Source organism: Typopeltis vanoorti, chromosome 1 (assembly GCF_054136105.1).
Source record: "Typopeltis vanoorti isolate ZY-2024b chromosome 1, IOZ_Tvanoo_1.0, whole genome shotgun sequence".
In the NCBI taxonomy this organism is placed as follows: Eukaryota; Metazoa; Arthropoda; class Arachnida; order Uropygi; family Thelyphonidae; genus Typopeltis; species Typopeltis vanoorti.
The window spans coordinates 131,202,549-131,221,356 of NC_143549.1; the positions used below are offsets into that span (position 1 = coordinate 131,202,549).

The 18,808-nt window shown below is 34.4% G+C and overlaps 1 protein-coding gene across 1 annotated transcript in view; it reads right to left on the reverse strand.

Moving 5' to 3' along the window:
- Window positions 1-18,808, reverse strand: part of melt (ventricular zone expressed PH domain-containing protein melted) — a 338,615-nt gene that overhangs the window by 149,202 nt on the left and 170,605 nt on the right. Inside the window, exons 9-10 of the mRNA XM_090398172.1 lie at window positions 16,453-16,687; window positions 6,404-6,713 (exon numbers count right to left, since the gene is read on the reverse strand). Of these exons, the coding sequence (XP_090254298.1) occupies window positions 6,404-6,713; window positions 16,453-16,687 (545 nt within the window). The remainder of the gene's footprint in view (window positions 1-6,403; window positions 6,714-16,452; window positions 16,688-18,808) is intronic.

The window sequence follows — 18,808 nt, forward strand, 5'->3', positions numbered from 1 at the left end:
ACATACTGGCGCTTTGACTGCGAGAGAGGCCGATAATTAGATACATAACTACTTAACAATATTCATTAAAAATTACAAGAATATTTATAAAAAAAAAACAATTTTACTTATACATGAGTTTCAGGGAATAAATTTTTGTTTGTAGCAATTTCTGCTGTGTGTTCTGTTTTGGCAATCCCTTTGAATACTCCAACAGTAGTCGGCCATCATATGAGAATTCCATCTTCCTTGGTACCGATCTTCCATAGTTTTTAAGTCTTGATGAAATCTTTCGCCTTGTTCATCGCTTACAGCACCTAAATTCTCGGGAAATCTATCAAGATGACTGTATAGGAAATGAAGCTTTATGCTCATGTTGCAACCTAGGCACTGAAAATTTTCAAGCATTGTTTCCACTAGATCTTTGTAATTGCACGCTTTTTTGTTTCCAAGAAAATTATTCGCAACCATCGTAAATGAAGTCCAGGCCTCTTTCTCAATTTCGTTCATAGAGTTGATGAAATTTGGGTCTCTCATTAAAGTTCTAATTTGCGGTCCATCAAATACACCGGCTTTAATTTTTTCATAACTAAGTCGTGGAAATTTTTCACATATGTATTGGAAACTGTCACCTTATAAATCTAAGGCTTTAACATACTGTTTCATAAGACCTAGTTTGATGTGTAGAGGTGGAAAAATGATTTTTTCTCTGTCGATTAAAGCTTGATTTATAACATTCTGTTCTCCAACATTTAAGGATATTCTAAGAGGCCAATGTTTCTGACTCCAGTGTTGGTTTCTAGCTCGACTATCCCAGAAGCATAGAAAACACGGAAACTTTGTATATCCTCTTTGAAAGCCAAGTAAAAAGTTCACCATTTTAAGATCCACACAGATGATCCAGTTATGGTCTGTATATTTTAATAACTTCAGAACCTTTTTAATGTCCTCATAAGTTTCCTTTAAGTGGACTGAATAGCCAATAGGAATTGAGCCATATACATTCCCATTGTGTAGTAAGACACACTTGAGACTTCTGCTTGAACTGTCGATAAATAAACGCCACTCATTTGGATGATATTGTACAACACTCATTTCAGTTAGTAAACCTGAAACACTGTTACAGTAAACAAACCCACACTTGTGTTTAAAATATTGTACAAGATTACTTTCCCTGCTACGATAAAAAGTTATCTTCATATCTTGCTCCAGTTAGTTTTTTTCATTTAATCTTGAAGCTAACAATTCCGACGATTCCTTTGATAGGCCCAAATCTCTTACTAAGTCATTCAATTCTGCTTGAGTAAAACGTTGCGGTCCAGAACTAGAAATTAAATTTTCATCGTCTAAATCAACATCCGGGTCTTGCTCCTCAAGAACATCTGGCATATCCCGATCATGCTCATTCTCAAGTAAAGGAAGTCCTTTATAAATTGGCACGGCTATTTCATTGGAATGAGCAACTGGCCGAATTGCCAAGTCGAGATTTGGATACACAATTTTTTTCTTATTCTTCTTATTATAACCAGAAGTCTGAACTAAACAAAAATAGCAATCATCTATGCGATTTTTCGGTTCATGCCAAATCACTGGAATACCAAAAGCTAATTTTTGGCATTTTCCCTTGCTCCACTGTCATAAATTTTCTACACATGACTCACACACTTTATTTGGAGCCCATGACTTGTCCTGATCTGCAATTTTTACTTCAAAGTATGCAAAGTACACTTTCTTAACGAAATCAGTGATATTTGTCCTTTGACTGGGAACAGTAAAGCTGCCACAAATGTAGCAGAAGGAATCTACACTATTGACACAATTTTGAGTAGTAGACATGATGTATTTTCTTCACTGCCGACTAACATGCAATTAACAAGACAAAAAAAAACCAAAAACCAGAGACTTTATTGAAACGTTATAAGCACTCATCATACTTTCATGATTGATTAACGATTGACTGATTTCGATCGTTCTTTGTCCACTATGACGCATATAGCATTCATTTGTTTTAGGCAGTTGTCATCACCTACTTTTCATCATCTAAATGTATTAGGTCGGTTATCGGCCTCTCTCGCATTCAAAGCACCAGTACGTGCCATTGCAGGTTCTTACGCATTTATTCGTTTACCAACAAGCGAGAGCAGTGAGTGCTCCAATTCTGATCTGCACACCACTTTGAATAATAGACTATATCTTCGGGAATTTTTCGAATGTCTTGATAAAAAGTTAGAAACAGATTTTTAAAAGTACATACTTTTAGAAAATAATATTAAAAAATCGATTTTTTTGATCCTCTAAATAGTACTGCCTCCTAAAAACTATCAAAAACTTACAAATTAGCAAAAAGAAAATGCCATAGAGGAAAAACCTGACGTGATAGAGAAAAATGGGTTTGATATTTGAAATCAGCTCACCCAAATTAGTAAGAAACAAGTATCAGATCATAATCAGCAGAAAAAAAAATTTTTTTTGTTGGCCAGTGTTATCTATATGGATCACATTATGAAGGAAAGTGGTATTAAACCTGATATCAAAATTGGAGATTTTAATGTCAGCTCTTTGCTTTATGAAGATGATGTTATACTTCTAAATAAATCCGCTACAAGTCTGCAAGATTCCCTGACTAAAGTGAATAACTGTTGTAATAGATATGGTATGAAGGTCAGCAGTAACAAGACAAACACAGTGAAAATAGGCAGAAGCACTAAAAATATCAACTCCACTGTGAATGGAGAACCTATAGAATATTTCAGCTACTTAGGTATGATTTTCAATGGTGAGGATGGTAAATTAAATATGAAAATAGACAACAGAATCAACAAAGCTAGCATGGGTGGAAGTCAACTGAATAAATTTATATGGAATAAGAGAGAAATTAGTCAAAACACTAAATTAGCTGTATACAAGACAGTGTTCAAACCAATTTTAAATTATGGATCTGAGAGCTGGGCTAGAAATAAAACACTTGACCAAAGATATGAGAGTCCTGAGAAAGATTAGGGGCATGAACAGATGGCATCAAAGGCAATATCATATTAAAAATGAAAATATTAGGAAAAAACTTGACATTGTTAGTATCCAGGAATGACCATACCACCTGAGATTAGCAGATCTAATCTCAGGTGGTATGGTCATTTAAATAGAATAGGAGGAAAGATTAGCAAAATAAGTGTTTTTGCCAGGATGGCAGAAAAAAGATCCAGAGGAAGGCCAAGATGTTGGTGGATTGATGTAGTAAAAAGTGCCTTAAAAGACAGAAATATAAGATCTGATAATGCTGGAGTCTTGACAGGTAACAGATTGATTTGGAGGAAAATTGTAGATAGGAAGTTAGTGGTGATGTAAGTTTTTCATGTAGTACTATCATATAATGTACACCCTTTGAGGATACATGTCTGGAATTTGATGATGATGCTTCCAATTCTGTTATTTTTATAATATTTATTGCTAATTCATGTTTTGAAACTCATAACTGATTAAGCAGTAAGGAATGGCTAGCTTTTTGCTAAATGTTTTGAACAGTTAGCAGTTTTATAACTTCCTTTAGTTTAGTGAATGTAGGAATGAGTTTATCATATATGCACTCTTTTAAAAATGAGATTCTGTCACGTAGCTTATCCTGTTTCAATTGAAGTTTTCCTAGCGAGGTGCACTTCTGTGCTGTCAGTTCCCCATGAAGGAATACGACTATTATATAGTGAAACCTGTGGAGTATTCATGACTAAAAATTCACATGCATACGGCAGTAATTAAATCTGAATAATATGTAGATACTGTGTCTTAAGTATCTTAAGACATCATCAGTACAGTAATACTAACAATACTAGGAATTACATTCAAAGGAACAGTTGGTGTGCAAGCTTACATTGGAATCTCTCTGTGCATACACTACAGTGTTTGAGGAATTAAAAAAAAAAAAAAGAAAGAAAAAAGAAACGGCCGTAATTTAAAAATTAAATTAAAATATATCTTATAAATTTATTTTATACAGTTGAGGATAATAATTTCCCATACTTTTGAGATAGTGAGACAGTCATTACAGTTCAGATTGCGACATAAGGCTTCAACACTTTCTTTATATTCTCCTCTCCTAAAAATGAAATAAAAAAACATAGTTATCACCAAAGCCAAAAAGGGGAATACCACTGTTGTCTTAGATACCAATTCATACGACTAGAAAACGAATCTATTGCTTCGAGAGAGAAATACATACTCCCAGCTAGATTGTGATTCTACACAAAAGGACAACAAGAAACTCGACAAGTTACTGGATGAAACAACATCCATAGATCAGGAAACCATAAAAAGACTCAGAACATACCATGCTAGGCCTCCTAGAATATATAGTTCACTTACACAAAAACAACATGTCCACTTAGACCTATTGTGGATTTTATAAGTAGCCCCACTGACAAAATATCAAGGTTTTTGTGTAACCCAGCTTCATCAATTAAAAATTCCACAGAATTTCACACAAAAATAAAAGACATTCATCTCTCTCTCTCTCTCTTTACTAATATTCCTCACAAGGAGACAATAGAATTGTTAACTCAAAAATTTCCATCCGATATTGTGGAATTATTCAAATTTGCTATCACATCCGGAAACTTCACATGAAAAGATAAAATTATAAACAAGAGGAAGGAACAGTCTCCCTTATCACCAAACTTAGCCAACCTTTTTTCTGGAACACCTAGAAGATAGAATTTTTTCTCTTGAACTAAAACCAAAAATATGGCTACGATATAAATTTAGTTTAATCCTACAGTAAAATGGCTACGATATGTTAATGATGTCTTTGCGGTCTGGAGTCACTCTGAATTATACTAATTTCTAGATAAGATCAACAACCTTCATCCTCGAATCAAATTCACACTAGAAAAAATGAATCATCACAAGGTATCTCCTTTCTTGATATACATATCAAACGAAAACAAGCTGGTTCCATTTCCACTTCTGTCTATTGTAAATCAGCTTTTTCAGCTCATTACATCCACAATTCATTGGCTCACCATCCATCTCAAAAATATGGCACCATAAAATCTTTGGTATCTAGAGCACACAAATTTTGTTCCTCTGAAGAATCTTTAAAACAAGAATTGGAAATTATTAAAGATACAGCCTTATTAAATGGATGCAATCCAAAACCAACTCAAAAATTCATCAGCCACTTCCCTACAGATCAACTCAGACAAGAAGAAGCCCATAGGACTCTTATACCATATATCCAAGACATCTCGGAATGTCTGTCAAAAATTATGAAGAAATACAAACTCGCTAACTATAAACCAATCAACCAGATCCACAATTTATTACCTTCTCCAAAAGATAAACTCTTACCTGTGATGCTACCTGGAGTATACAAAGTTCCATGTTCTTGTAAGATGTCTTACTACAGACAAACAGGAAGATCTATAAGTAAATGCATCTCTGAACATAAAGACCATATCCATCTTTTCAAACCGCATGAATCTGGCCTCGCAAAACAGAGTTGAAAACCCCTAATCACAGGATCCAATGGAAAAACACCAAGCTGCTACATAGATCATCATATAAATATTAGCGTTTATATAAAGAAAGTGCTGAAACCTTACGTCACAGACTCAATCTGAACTGTGATGATTATTTCACTATCCCAATAGTCTGGAAAATTATCCTCAATTGTATAAAATAAATTTATCAGATATATTTTAATTTAATTTTAAATTAGAGCCATTTTTTTTTTTTTAATTTCTTAAACACAATACTATACACACAGAGGGATTCCAATGTAAGCATGTGCACTAACTGTTCCTTTGAATGTAATACCTAGTATTGTTTGATTACTTAAGATGAAATACCTACATATTATTAAAATTTAATTATCGTGGTATACGTGTGAATTTTTAGTTATGAATACTCCACAGGTTCACTATATAATGAACTGTATATGCTGTGATATGAAACTGATAACAGTATGTTGATATTATGAGACAAAACAAAGTTCAAATACCACATTTTTTACAATGATAGTATAACAATTATAAGCATGAAATGATTATATCTAAGTAACAAATCAATTAATTTAGTTAACAAAAATGTGGTTTAAAAAAATATTGAGATATTTATATTTTTAGGAAGTGGCGAAAATTTTTAAGAATCCCACTGTTTTTTAGATTATAAACAAACTTGGATGTATAAGAACAAAAAGAACAGGAAAAAAAATAACCTGAATATGTTAATATTAGAAATCATATAATTTTACTGCTAGAACAAGTCAATACCACAATCAAGCAAACTAAATAATACATACATTCGTTTTATAAATTTACATGCTTCAGAAGAAAATTATTGAAGTGCAAGATAAAAAATAAATAAGATATTACAATCACATGCGTTGCACTCATAATAACAAGAAAAGAGTAAAAGTTATATCTATGCCCACCTGGGGATTACTGGACTGCTGATTTCCAGAATGGGTGATTACTGTGACACTGGTTGAATTATTTCTCATCTTTGGACTCTGTGAAGAAGCGCTACTGACAGGGGATGGCACTGTGTTAGATCCAACTGATACAGTTACTTGGTTGGTACCTGAAGATGATGTCATTGCTGACTGACTTGTTGTAGATGTAGAATTACTAGGTTTTAAATTTGGAGATTCATGATTAAGTTCAGACTGTGGACTAGCATTTCCCCCTACAGACACAGTAACAGAATTTGGTCCTTCTTCCTGCAAGGTTGGCATGCTGCCACTAACATAAAAGGCAAATAAAAAGTTTATAAATGTGGTTGCTGTTCTGATTTTTTTTTTTAATGGTGCATCAACATATCAGGGTATAATGCACCATGTTGAAAAGTATATATATATATATAAATATATAAAGTAAAATTTATCTTATGTATAAAATTAAAACTCAAATTACTATATCAGAATAGATAGCGCTAAAATATTATATTCTGCACTCATTCAAGTAATGAGAGCAGTTGATTAAAATATAATGAATGGTTAGAGCAGATGAACAATACTTAGAGGCATATCATCACCCACTTCCTCTCTGCAGTCACTGAATAGACTGGACTGCCAAAGTTAAATTTCAGGATTAATCTGGCACAGTGATAAAGGCAAGATCTTTCTTGTGGGAAAAAAAAAAAATAAATAAAATAAAATAATACATCATCATGTATTTTTTTAAATGCTCGACTTAAATGCTACGGAACATTTACATATTTTGGTAGCATTTAAGTTGATCAGATTGTCCTCACCCAACTGGAGAATTCAAGATCATTATTATGGAACTGATTATAAAATCTGAAGCTTGGAATGTTTGAGCGCTAAAAGGTTTATCAAATGAAGAGAAGGAATAGGGATGTACTGTCATGAGCAAAATGATGGACAGGATTTCAAATTTCAGGTCAGTGAGAAGTCATTTACATACAGCAGGAAAATGACTATAGGAAAAAAAATATGGGTGCCTTGAGATATACTCGATCACTGGTGAGGATATATGAAGTAAGGCAGCCATTTGACATGACATGCAGCAAATGACAGGAAGGAGAAAATTGATAATCCAACTGCAAAGGCATGGAAGGCAGACCATAATATGGAAGTATGGTAAGTAGGCCTTTATATCAGACATGATCAAATGTCTGGAAATGTAAAGAACAACTACATGAGTTTCTCCAAATCTTTTCATGGCTTCTGTGTAGGTTATATTGTTTAAAAACTAAGCTGCAAATCAGCACTACAATCCATACTAGCAGTGACTAGTTAAGCATGAAATAATAGTCTGATGGCTAAATTTTTTATTTTATTTATTTATTTTTACTGCGCTGAATATAAGGCTTGTTTTGATTGAGTAAATGCTAGAATAAGTATCATAGACTGTAAAGATGATACAGGATGGATACTAATTCTAGAGCACAAATGTGAGGATACCATCAAGACTAGAAGACTTGTTGATATCCATACTATTCAGAATTCTTCTTCTGTCTCTGGTTTGAATGACTAGAAGATGCATGTAGTGAGCTGTTCTCATTATACTTAGGACAGAAATATTTTGTCAACTATAAAGGAGTTCAAAGAGAAGAATTATGTCAGGAGGTCAGCCTTATCTTTGGTCATTATGATACATTTGGAGCATGAGAAAAAGGAATGGAAGAACAAAAGTTTTATCTAATGGTTTTGAAGAGAGACCAGAAGGCAAATTTTCTGCACCTGACTTATTCTTAAGATGGGGTGTGTGTGTGTGTGGACAGTAATGGAATATGTGTTCCAAGCCACTCAAAATTCTTTTCTTGGAAAATAGCATGACATAAGCTGGAAAACAAAGGCTGATTTATTAGTAGTCATGAGTTTTGGATAGAATAATGATAAAGGCTTCCTTCTAGGTAGAAAACTTTGGGTCAGAGCAGGTGTTTGGATCAGCAAAGTGAAAAAAAGTAATCAAACCATGGGAAGTGGAGGAGGAGAAGTATAAATTATGTAAGTTATCTCATTTGAGAGTGGTATTCATATGGCCAAAGAACACTGATATGATACTTGCTGGGTGAAGAGCATTCTGTATAAAAAGAGACTTGATGGGGCTATGGTTTGAGTCATCAAGAGAAGGTGATATTATAGTATATTTGGTTAAGAAAATGTTAAGGGCGTTGAGAGGATGGCAAAGACTGCCTGGTATTAAGTGGATATTTTGTATTAGATTATTGCTAACAACCTTGGCATTTCTTCTAGCTTGTCAGTGGAATTGGAGTAAAGAAGCCAGTTTGAGACATTTTCAGAACTTCTTGGACTGCCATGGAACGTGTTGGACAACAAACTTATATAGTAATCAGGAGTTCCAAGTAGAAATGAGGGAAGGCTGAAATCCCAGATAGAAAAATTTTGATTATCCAACTAAGCAGGTGTTTAGATTAAGTGTTTGAAACAGTAATCAACTCATCATAAAGAGTAGAAATCATGGAGATCAATACCTCAGTGCCAAAGGACACAAGCACGAAACATAGGTTCACAGAAAGAGTTACTTAAATGAAGTTATAGTCTGAGTTATCAAGAGATGAGTTGGCATTTTTATTTTTTATGTGAATCCCATCCATGAAATTGCACATTTAGTAATGAAGGGTGAGTTAAGGGTTAGATAATACAGTTCCCTGCCCTATAAACAAAAAAAATGGAATTTTTATTTATTTTTCCCCAGCTATTTCAGGTCTCCAATAAGCAGGATGACAAATATCAAATCAGTCAGCAATAATTACCTGTCACTTAAAGGCTTTCACAAACATCCATACCACACTGGGATTTAGCAACAATAAATGAATATTATACTTACAGTATATTTACATTATGCTATATATATATATATATATATATATATATATATATGTGTGTGTGTGTGTGTGTGTGTGTGTGTGTGTGTGTGTGTGTGTGTGTGTGTTAAAGACACCAAGCTATTTTAATATAAACCTGGTTTTTTACTCCATTTCCCAAGCAAACAAACAGACAAGTCAGTCAAGTTTGCACCTGTAAGTGTTGCAAGTCTAGCTGACCCTGCAGGTAGTGCAAGTCAAGGCAACTCGTGGTAAAGGTAGAATACGCTTTAATACTAAGTTTTAAGTAATACAGAGATTATAAATATTTTACCAAAACAAGTTACCATAAGGTGCTTTGACCTTATTAAATAAAAATCTCAGGATGAGAGATAGATGTAGAGAGTTTTTTACCTTGGGTATAATATATGTTAAAGATACCAAGCTATTTTAAATATAAACCTGGTTTTTTACTCCATTTCCCAAGTAAGCAAACAGACAAGTCAGTCAAGTTATTAAGAAATGTGATCTGAGCTTATTCTACCTTTACCGCGAGTTGCCTAGACTTGCACCACTTTAAGACGCAAACTTGACTGACTTGTCTGTTTGCTTACTTGGGAAATGGAGTAAAATCCAAGTTTATATTTAAAATAGCTTGGTATCTTTAACATATATTATACCCAAGGTAAAAAACTCTTTACATATATATATATATATATATATAAAATTAATATTTAACTGATTAGAAAACGAGAAAGTATAACACAAAAAACTTTAATAAATCACAACTAGTTTCATCAGTGTCCCAACGTCTTCAGGTGAGTAAGAAATAACACAAAACTTATAAAACTAACAAGGTAAAAAACATGGACTTTTCAGCTTAATAAAAAGAAGAAGAAGAATAGTCATATTTGAATTGGTGACCGCGTGCTATTGTTAGCATGAGTTGAATGTGAGTGACAGCTAATTTTAGAGCGCCAGTACTGGATTACTGCGCTATGAGAATCAGGCAAATTGCAGCTCAGATTGTTGTTCATGTGTGAAGGGTCCAGAACTATTTCTTTGGATTCTACAATTCATCTTTCAAATTCATCATTGCATATATATAGATTGGTTGTGCGGTCCCAATCAACTTGGTGTTGACGTTCTTCGAGGTTAGAGTTGGCGGAGAAAAGAACATGACTGGATAGGGCGCTCGCACATGCTCTACTGTAGGAGATGTCAAGTCTATGTTCCTCGAGATGTAGTGAAATAGATTTATCTGTCTGACCAAAATAAGGTCGACCACAGTTGCACATAACTTTATAAACACCAGGAAAATGCAGTTGGTTGTGTTTTGGTTTTGGTTGACTCAGAAAAGAACGAAGTTTTAACAGAGTTGTATAGCTGTCTTTATGTTGAATATCTTCATAATCCTAGATAGTTTTGGGGTAAGAGAGCTAATAAATGGTAACTGTATGTGAGTGATAGGGTTGAATTCATCTTCTTGTCGAGGTTGTTGACGTGGTCTCAAACGTTTAGTGATGTTAGGAGATGAATATCCATTATTTAAGAAGGTGTTTTTCAGGAAGTTCTGTTTGAAGGTCTTCTTCTGTGGAAGTGAGACATCTTGCATGATGGACAAGGGTGGAGATGATGCCAAGTTTTTGAGGAGGGAAGTGATGAGAAGAGGCATGCAAATATCTATCAGTGTGAGTGGTTTTTCGAAAAATTGAAAATTTAAGACAGTCAGGTAATCTATTGATCATAAGATCCAAGAAGAGAAGAACACCGTTAATCTCTAGTTCTGATGTGAATTTAATGTTCTGATGTTGATTATTTAAATGGTTTATGAAGTTTGTAGTTCTTCTAAACCATGTTCCCAGATAAGGAAGACGTCATCTATGTAACGTAACCACAGTTTAGGTTTTAAAGTAGCTATAGAAATAGCTCTCTCTTCAAAATCTTGTGAAAAAATGTTAGCTAAGACTGGGGATAGAGGGCTGCCCATAGCTAACCCGCTTGTTTGTTTATATATTTTATCTTCATAGCAGAAATAGCCGGAGTTAATGCAGTGCATTAGTAGAGCAAATATTTTCTTAGAAACCTTGTCCTTAAGAAGAGTCAGAACTTCATCTGTAGGTACAAAGAGACATGATGTCAAAACTCACCATTCTGTCAGAGTCTTTTGAGATTTAAATTTTTTATTTAAATTAAGAGGGATATTGAATCCCACATAGTTTTAAAACCGAATAAGAAACTCAAAGATTGGAATCAGAGAGTTTCTTGCCGAATATAGTAAACTATAAAGTATCGGCGGACACTAGCGTTAGCCAATGCAAGTGATCCTAGTACATAGTACATTACTGGGCAACTCGTTGCAAAGGTGGAGGAAGAAGTTCAGATCGCTATTCTTAGGTATTTTCCATAATGTAAAAACACATTTCTTAGGAAATGTATGCTGTTATTACATTATGGAGGGAGGTCACTATCCATCAGTGAGCAGCTAGACCTAAAGACTTTAGGTCTAGCTGCTCACTGATGAAGCCTCAAAAAAGGCTGAAACCGGTCTGGGTAGTGACCTCCCTCCATAATGTAATAACAGCATACATTTCCTAAGAAATGTGTTTTTACATTATGGAAAATACCTAAGAATAGCGATCTGAACTTCTTCCTCCACCTTTGCAACGAGTTGCCCAGTAATGTACTATGTACTAGGATCACTTGCATTGGCTAACGCTAGTGTCCGCCGATACTTTATAGTTTACTATATTCGGCAAGAAACTCTCTGATTCCAATCTTTGAGTTTCTTATTCGGTTTTAAAACTATGTGGGATTCAATATCCCCTTAATTTAAGTAATGTTTTCATTGCCGAAATGAAGCTTATTAGCTCTTTATACTTTAGTAAATTTTTTATTTTTGAGATGAAATCTTCAGAGTTTTTGATGAAGGAGGAGGAATTGCCAAATCGATGTTTTAAAGAAGCTGCAAGATATTTAGACAGATTGTAAGTGGATGAGTCAATACCTTTCACAATAGGTCTTAAAGGAGTGTCAGCCTTGTGGATCTTGGGCAGGCGGTACAAACGAGGAATGAGGGGATGGAGACAGAGTCTTATGTGTCTAGGAAGTTCAGATGTAGATTTCAGAAGATTGTTTGTATGGTTATGAAGTTCTCTTGTGGGATCTCTTTCTAGGCTAGAATAGGTATCAGAACTTAATAAGTTGTTAATCTTTGAAGGATAGTCAGATTTGCCTAAGATTACAGTTGCGTCTCCCTTTATCAGCAGGTAAGATAACATCATTGTTGTTACAAAGCAGGTGGATTGCTTTTCTTTCTGTCGGAGATAGATTATCTGTAGGACGACGACTGTTGTTTATAGTGAAGATGGCATCGATCCTAAGTAGATTTGCAGTTTCTTTTGGTAACTGCGCAGCCGCCTTTTCAACTTTTGTAAGAAAGAGTTCTTTAGGAATGGAGGTTGGAGAAGGAACGAAGTTAAGATCTTTTGAGAGCACACTAAGTTCTGCAGGAGAAAGTCTGTGTAAGGATTTGTTAATCACAACATTTTTTAAATTTTGTGAACTGATATGAGGTTGGCGAGTTTGCAAGATTTTGAAGAGAGAGCTATTTCTATAGCTACTTTAAAACCTAAACTGTGGTTACCTTACATAGATGACGTCTTCCTTATCTGGGAAGATGGTTTAGAGGAACTACAAAACTTCCTAAACCATTTAAATAATCAACATCAGAACTAGAGATTAACAGCATTCTCCCCTTCTTGGATCTAAAGATCAGTAGATTACCTGACTGTCTTAAATTTTCAATTATTTTTCGAAAAATCACCCACACTGATAGATATTTGCATGCCTCTTCTCATCACTTCCCTCCTCAAAAACTTGGCATCATCTCAACCCTTGCCCATCGTGCAAGATGTCTCACTTCCACAGAAGAAGACCTTCAAACAGAACTTAACTTCCTGAAAAACACCTTCTTAAATAATGGATATTCATCTCCTAACATCACTAAACGTTTGAGACCACATCAATAACCTCAACAAGAAGATGAATCCAACCCTATCACTCACATACAGTTACCATTTATTAGCTCTCTTACCCCAAAACTATCTAGGATTATGAAGAAATTCAACATAAAGACCGACTATACAAATCTGCCAAAACTTCATTCTTTTCTGAGTTGACCAAAACCAAAACACAACCAACTGCATTTTCCTGGTGTTTATAAAGTTATGTGCAACTGTGGTCAATCTTATTTTGGTCAGACAGATAAATCTATTTCACTACGTCTCGAGGAACATAGACGTGACATCTCCTACAGTAGAACACGTGCGAGCGCCCTTTCCAGTCATGTTCTTTTCTCCGCCAACTCTAACCTCGAAGAACTTCAACACCAAGTTGATTGGGACCGCACAACCAATCTATATATATGCAATGATGAATTTGAAAGACGAATTGTAGAATCCAAAGAAATGGTTCTGGACCCTTCACATATGAACAACCATCTGAGCTGCAATTTGCCTGATTCTCATAGCGCAGTAATCCAGTACTGGGGCTCTAAAATTAGCTGTCACTCACATTCAACTCATGCTAACAATAGCATGCAGTCACCAATTCAAATATCACTATTACTATTCTTCTTCTTTTTATTAAGCTGGAAAGTCCATGTTTTTTACCTTGTTAGTTTTATAAGTTTTGTGTTATTTCTTACTCACCTGAAGAAGTCAGGGCACCGATGAAACTAGTTGTGATTTATTAAAGTTTTTTGTGTTATACTTTCTCGGGTTCTAGTCAGTTAAATATTAATTTCATAAATGTATACATCCCGAGTCACTCCTAATAATAATATATACATAGGCCTGAATAGCTCAGTAAAAATGGTGTTTGCATCCTCTGTGCTATGCCACCAGAAGAAAAAAACTTAATTTCTAGTCTAGTTGCTGACTAGAGAACTTTTTTCTAAGCCTTTCTTTGACTGGTTCCTGGGTTAGTTGATCTCTGGCATGAGTAAGTGTGTTTTTCTCCAGGAAACTCAAGAAAATCAACTGTAGAACCCACCAGACAAGAACATAACCTGTTAGGGTTTGGTACAAGAGATGGCACAGCACTTGTTTGTCAGTCTCTTCATTCCAATGAAGAATATTGGTGCAGGGCAGGCAGGCAGAGAGAGAGAGAGAATTCTGAATAGATTGGCAATTTGTATTTGATTGCAGATAATATCATGCACATTGGCATTTCTTTCAGCTTGTTAATAAATTTAGAGTGGGGGAAGCTAGTCTGGGTTACCTACAGTGAAGAGTCCCTCACTGTTAGTGTATGGACAACAGAACATCAAGCAGAAATATGGAAAATCAAGAGAAAATGATCACAAGATACATGGAAATGCTTTGAACAATTTGGAGAAAGAGTAAAGCTAATAATAGTCATGTGCCTGCTGGATTTCTGTTCTGGACATGGACTAGTCATTCCAAACATGTTCCAAAATGTGCTGCAGTTCACATGGAAGGAGAAAAAGTTTAGTTGAATATGATAAAAGTGATATCTTCATGCTGGTTAAAGACAAAAGAGTCAATGGGAGATTTGAAAGAAGAAGTGATCACCATTTAATTTTGAGCAGAATAATATTTGAATATCATATGATCTCAAAGTCAAGCAAGCTTTAGCAATAATGTAGACTCAAATATACTTATTATTCAAGAAAAAATAATATCTTAAGAATATCTAAAATAATTTCTTAAGAATTTGAAAACAAGAACCAATTCATGGAGAGTCAGTAATAAGAAAATACTGAATGATTAAGTCAGAGAAAGGCAAGTTGTTCTGCAGATAAAATAAATCCCAACTCCATGCTTGACTTGAGAAGTAAAAGAGGCTGCTATGAAAAAGAAGGAAGCATATCAAAAGTTCCAAGGCAATAAGAGAGCATGCACTCTAAGAGAATATAGAGAAAAAAGTGAGAAAGCAAAACAATGTGTAAAAGTAGCTTAACAAAAGTCATGGGAGGGCTTTGTTAAGGATACAGAAGATAAATATCAGAAAAGTGACAAAATGTTCTGGAGGCTATGGATAAAGCTTAGAAATGGAGGAAAAAGTACAGTAAAGGAATCTGGGATAGTAAAGGCCATCAATATTAAAACCGAATATAAAGATCATAGATGTTTAGAATAATTAACAGCTAAAAATTAAATAATTAAATAGGAAGTTAGAGAACATTCAACAGGAATGCAATTCAGAAGTTCATATCAATACTTGAGTTAAAAAAAAAAAATGCCATAAAAAAACAAAACTTCTGAATGTGGGAAGGCAGCTGGAATAGATGATGATATTATTATTGCACCCTCCACAGAGTTGGCAGACTCATTGTGGGAGGTTCATTCAACTGAGAACATATTTATCGTACCGAATCTTAAAATCCTTAACATTCCTTGCATTAACAACGCATTCTGGTAATATGCCATTCACTGGTAATTCTCCATGTAAAAAATCTACTCCTCACACCCCTCTTCACCACACTCTTAGATAACTTCCAGGGAGGGCCTCTGGATTTCCCCTGTCGCCTTCCACTCTTCTTATAATCTTATCTGGATTAATCTGATAAAATCCTCTCACTAACTTAAATTAAAGATGCCAAGAAATTATATTCTTGGTTTAATCCTTTATCCAAGTGTACGCAAACAAAGTTTATGCATGAAGTAACTTTCTAAGTAACGTGAAGTAACTAACTTTCAACATCTATCTCTAATCCAGAGTATTTTAGTAATAAGGTGTGACACCATTTGGCTACTTGTATATGGAAATATGACTTTTGCATTACTTCAACCTCCATTTTTTTGGTCAATTTGATCAATTCTGGGTCTGACCCCCACTTATTTATTTAGTGTATGGCAAAAATGGTCTCTAATGAAAACCAATGAGTTTGAAATAGCTGTCAGACCAGTGAAACCGTATCAAAAATGGGCCAATAGGAGGCAAATATACAGACGCTTGGCGTTTGTAGCTGCTATAAGGTTTGGCTAGGGCAACTCGTAGTATGATAGTGAGCGTATTCCTGCAAGCTCTTTGGTCAATTTTCGCACGAAACTTTTATAGTTTCTGTATTCAGCTTTGAAATGATGTTGGATTTATTTAATATCCACTTAATTTATGATAATTCTGAATTAATGGCTTAAATCAATTCAATAGTTAACTTACCTGATGCCTTTCTGTGGTGACATAGAAATATTTGTCATCACAGTCACTCCACCACTGGACACTCGAGCCATTGGAATACTCAGATTATGCCTGCTATTGATGGCAGTCATGCTCCTGTTGACCCCTGAGGAGGATCCCAATTTCATCATACTGGTATGAAGACCAGCTGGAGATCCTATACGGCTTGCACTTTGGTGTACTAATGAAAATTTAGATCTTATAGTGAAATTTTGTACTAATATGATAAAAAAAGTACAAATTAAATATTTAAATCAGCTTATATTTAATACAGTGGGTATTAAATACACGAGGCATATCCAAAAAGTAAGATCAGTTCAGAATTTATCACCAAATTAGATATGAGAGAGAGGTCTGTCTCGCATGTGTGGTGGCATCAAGTGACTTATTAGCTAGATATTGGATACTTTACTTTTGTTTTACAATATTGTTTGTTGTCTTCTACAAATAATTTGATGGGAAACAGTGAACAAGAAAATTAATTGTGGTTCCTACCTGAAGAAAAATCAATTAATCAGATCCCTTTTCAGTCTCTGAAGATGAAGACAGTGACCATCATTCTTTTGACCAATAGTGTGTTTGAATTATTTTTACTTTAGGAGGTGATGAATGGCACCACCACTGCATTGATTGTTGTTTTGACTAAACGTTTGTGTACGAAATCCGTGTTTCAGCACAAGACAAGAAAGAAGTTCCTTTGTAATGCTCCAAAATTTTGAGCTGATTCCACTTATTACTGTTTATGTACATTGGTCAGCATTTTGGAACCCATCTGGAACACGATTTCTTATACCCAGCTTTTCTGGTCATGCATGACTGAACATGAAACTTCTGGAAATTTAAAATACAGTTCTGTAATTGTGAAATGGCAATTCTGATGAATTTTTGTGTTCACTGTTTCCACCAAATCGTGTGCCACCACACTTGGCCGGCTACTGGACATATGGACAAATGACACCATTGTTTATCCCTACAGTCACTCATTTCATTAAGCCCGTAAACTTCACACTGTCAGCGAATTTCTGCAGCACTATTTTTTTTTCCTGCTAACAAAAATGTTATCACACCATGAACTTCACAACTGGTAGGATGCTGTGATAAAAATATCCCAAAAGTAAAATGGTCAACAGCTAGTTAATGAGTCACTATGCTACCATGTATGTGCAACCTCTCTCCCATATCTTATTTGGTAGCAAATTCTGAATGGAACTTACTTTCCAGACATGCCTCATAACTATGCCATATGTAATATATGAGAATAAATCAGCAAATATTTTCAACATTGTATTTTAAAAAAAATAATTTCAATGATGAGAATATTGCACAATCACATTGTTACTTAAGTATTTGACTGTAACAAATAAATAGTTATCTTGCTGAATTAGTCAACAGAACTTTTGACTTTTAATTTTATATGTTATTAAAGTGTATTGTACTGCATGTTTTGATATTCATGCCATACGAATAAATAAATAAGTCAACAGAACAGCCTTATACATTAAACAACATGTTATTACTTAACTAATCATCTGTGAAGTCAAATACTTATCTTGGTAAATTAGTTAACAGAATAGAGATGCCTTATCCACAAAAGAACCTTCTTTAATGTTTTTCTTTATTGGTTACAATTACACTGTCATCAAGTCTTGCATTTATTTTAATCTTTAAATGGCTAATAGTTCACTATGAGGATGCCTCATATATCTGATATGAAATAATTAAATTATTTAATTCAGTAATGCATACTAACACATTCCTTGCATGTTTATTATTTTTTTGCAATTTTTACATGCAGAGCTAGATTTAAGGTTGTGGTCCCTAAGCTATTACTTTTAAGACCCCCTCCCTTTCTACTGAGTAAATTTTAGATAACCTCTATTGAGACAGAGGTCCATTGTAATGTGAAGTCCTAGCTATGTTAATCTTGATACAGATGATTTTCATTATAGTAAACTTTGACATAGTATTGTACCTATGGGTCGGGGGGGGGGGGGGGGGAATGAATTTTTAGTAGCTTGTCTTAGAATTCTGTGGTTTAGTAGCTGTTTACCTAAATGTGAACCACATTATCTGAAGAATAAAACTGCTTTATTTAGAACAAAAACCTACTTGTTTCATAAGTCACTGGACTTGCATTGTGAAAATTAAGGTGTTACATTAACTGATTAAAAAACTAGAAAATATAATAGCACAATATAACGAACTTCAAGAGTACAAACAAATGAAAATCATTTAAATCCAAACAATTGTATATACAGGAAAGAGAATCAGCTAATGCTGTCACGGTTTGTGGCATAGTGCACATCATAGTCAAGGTATGAGGATGTCAAATTTTTAA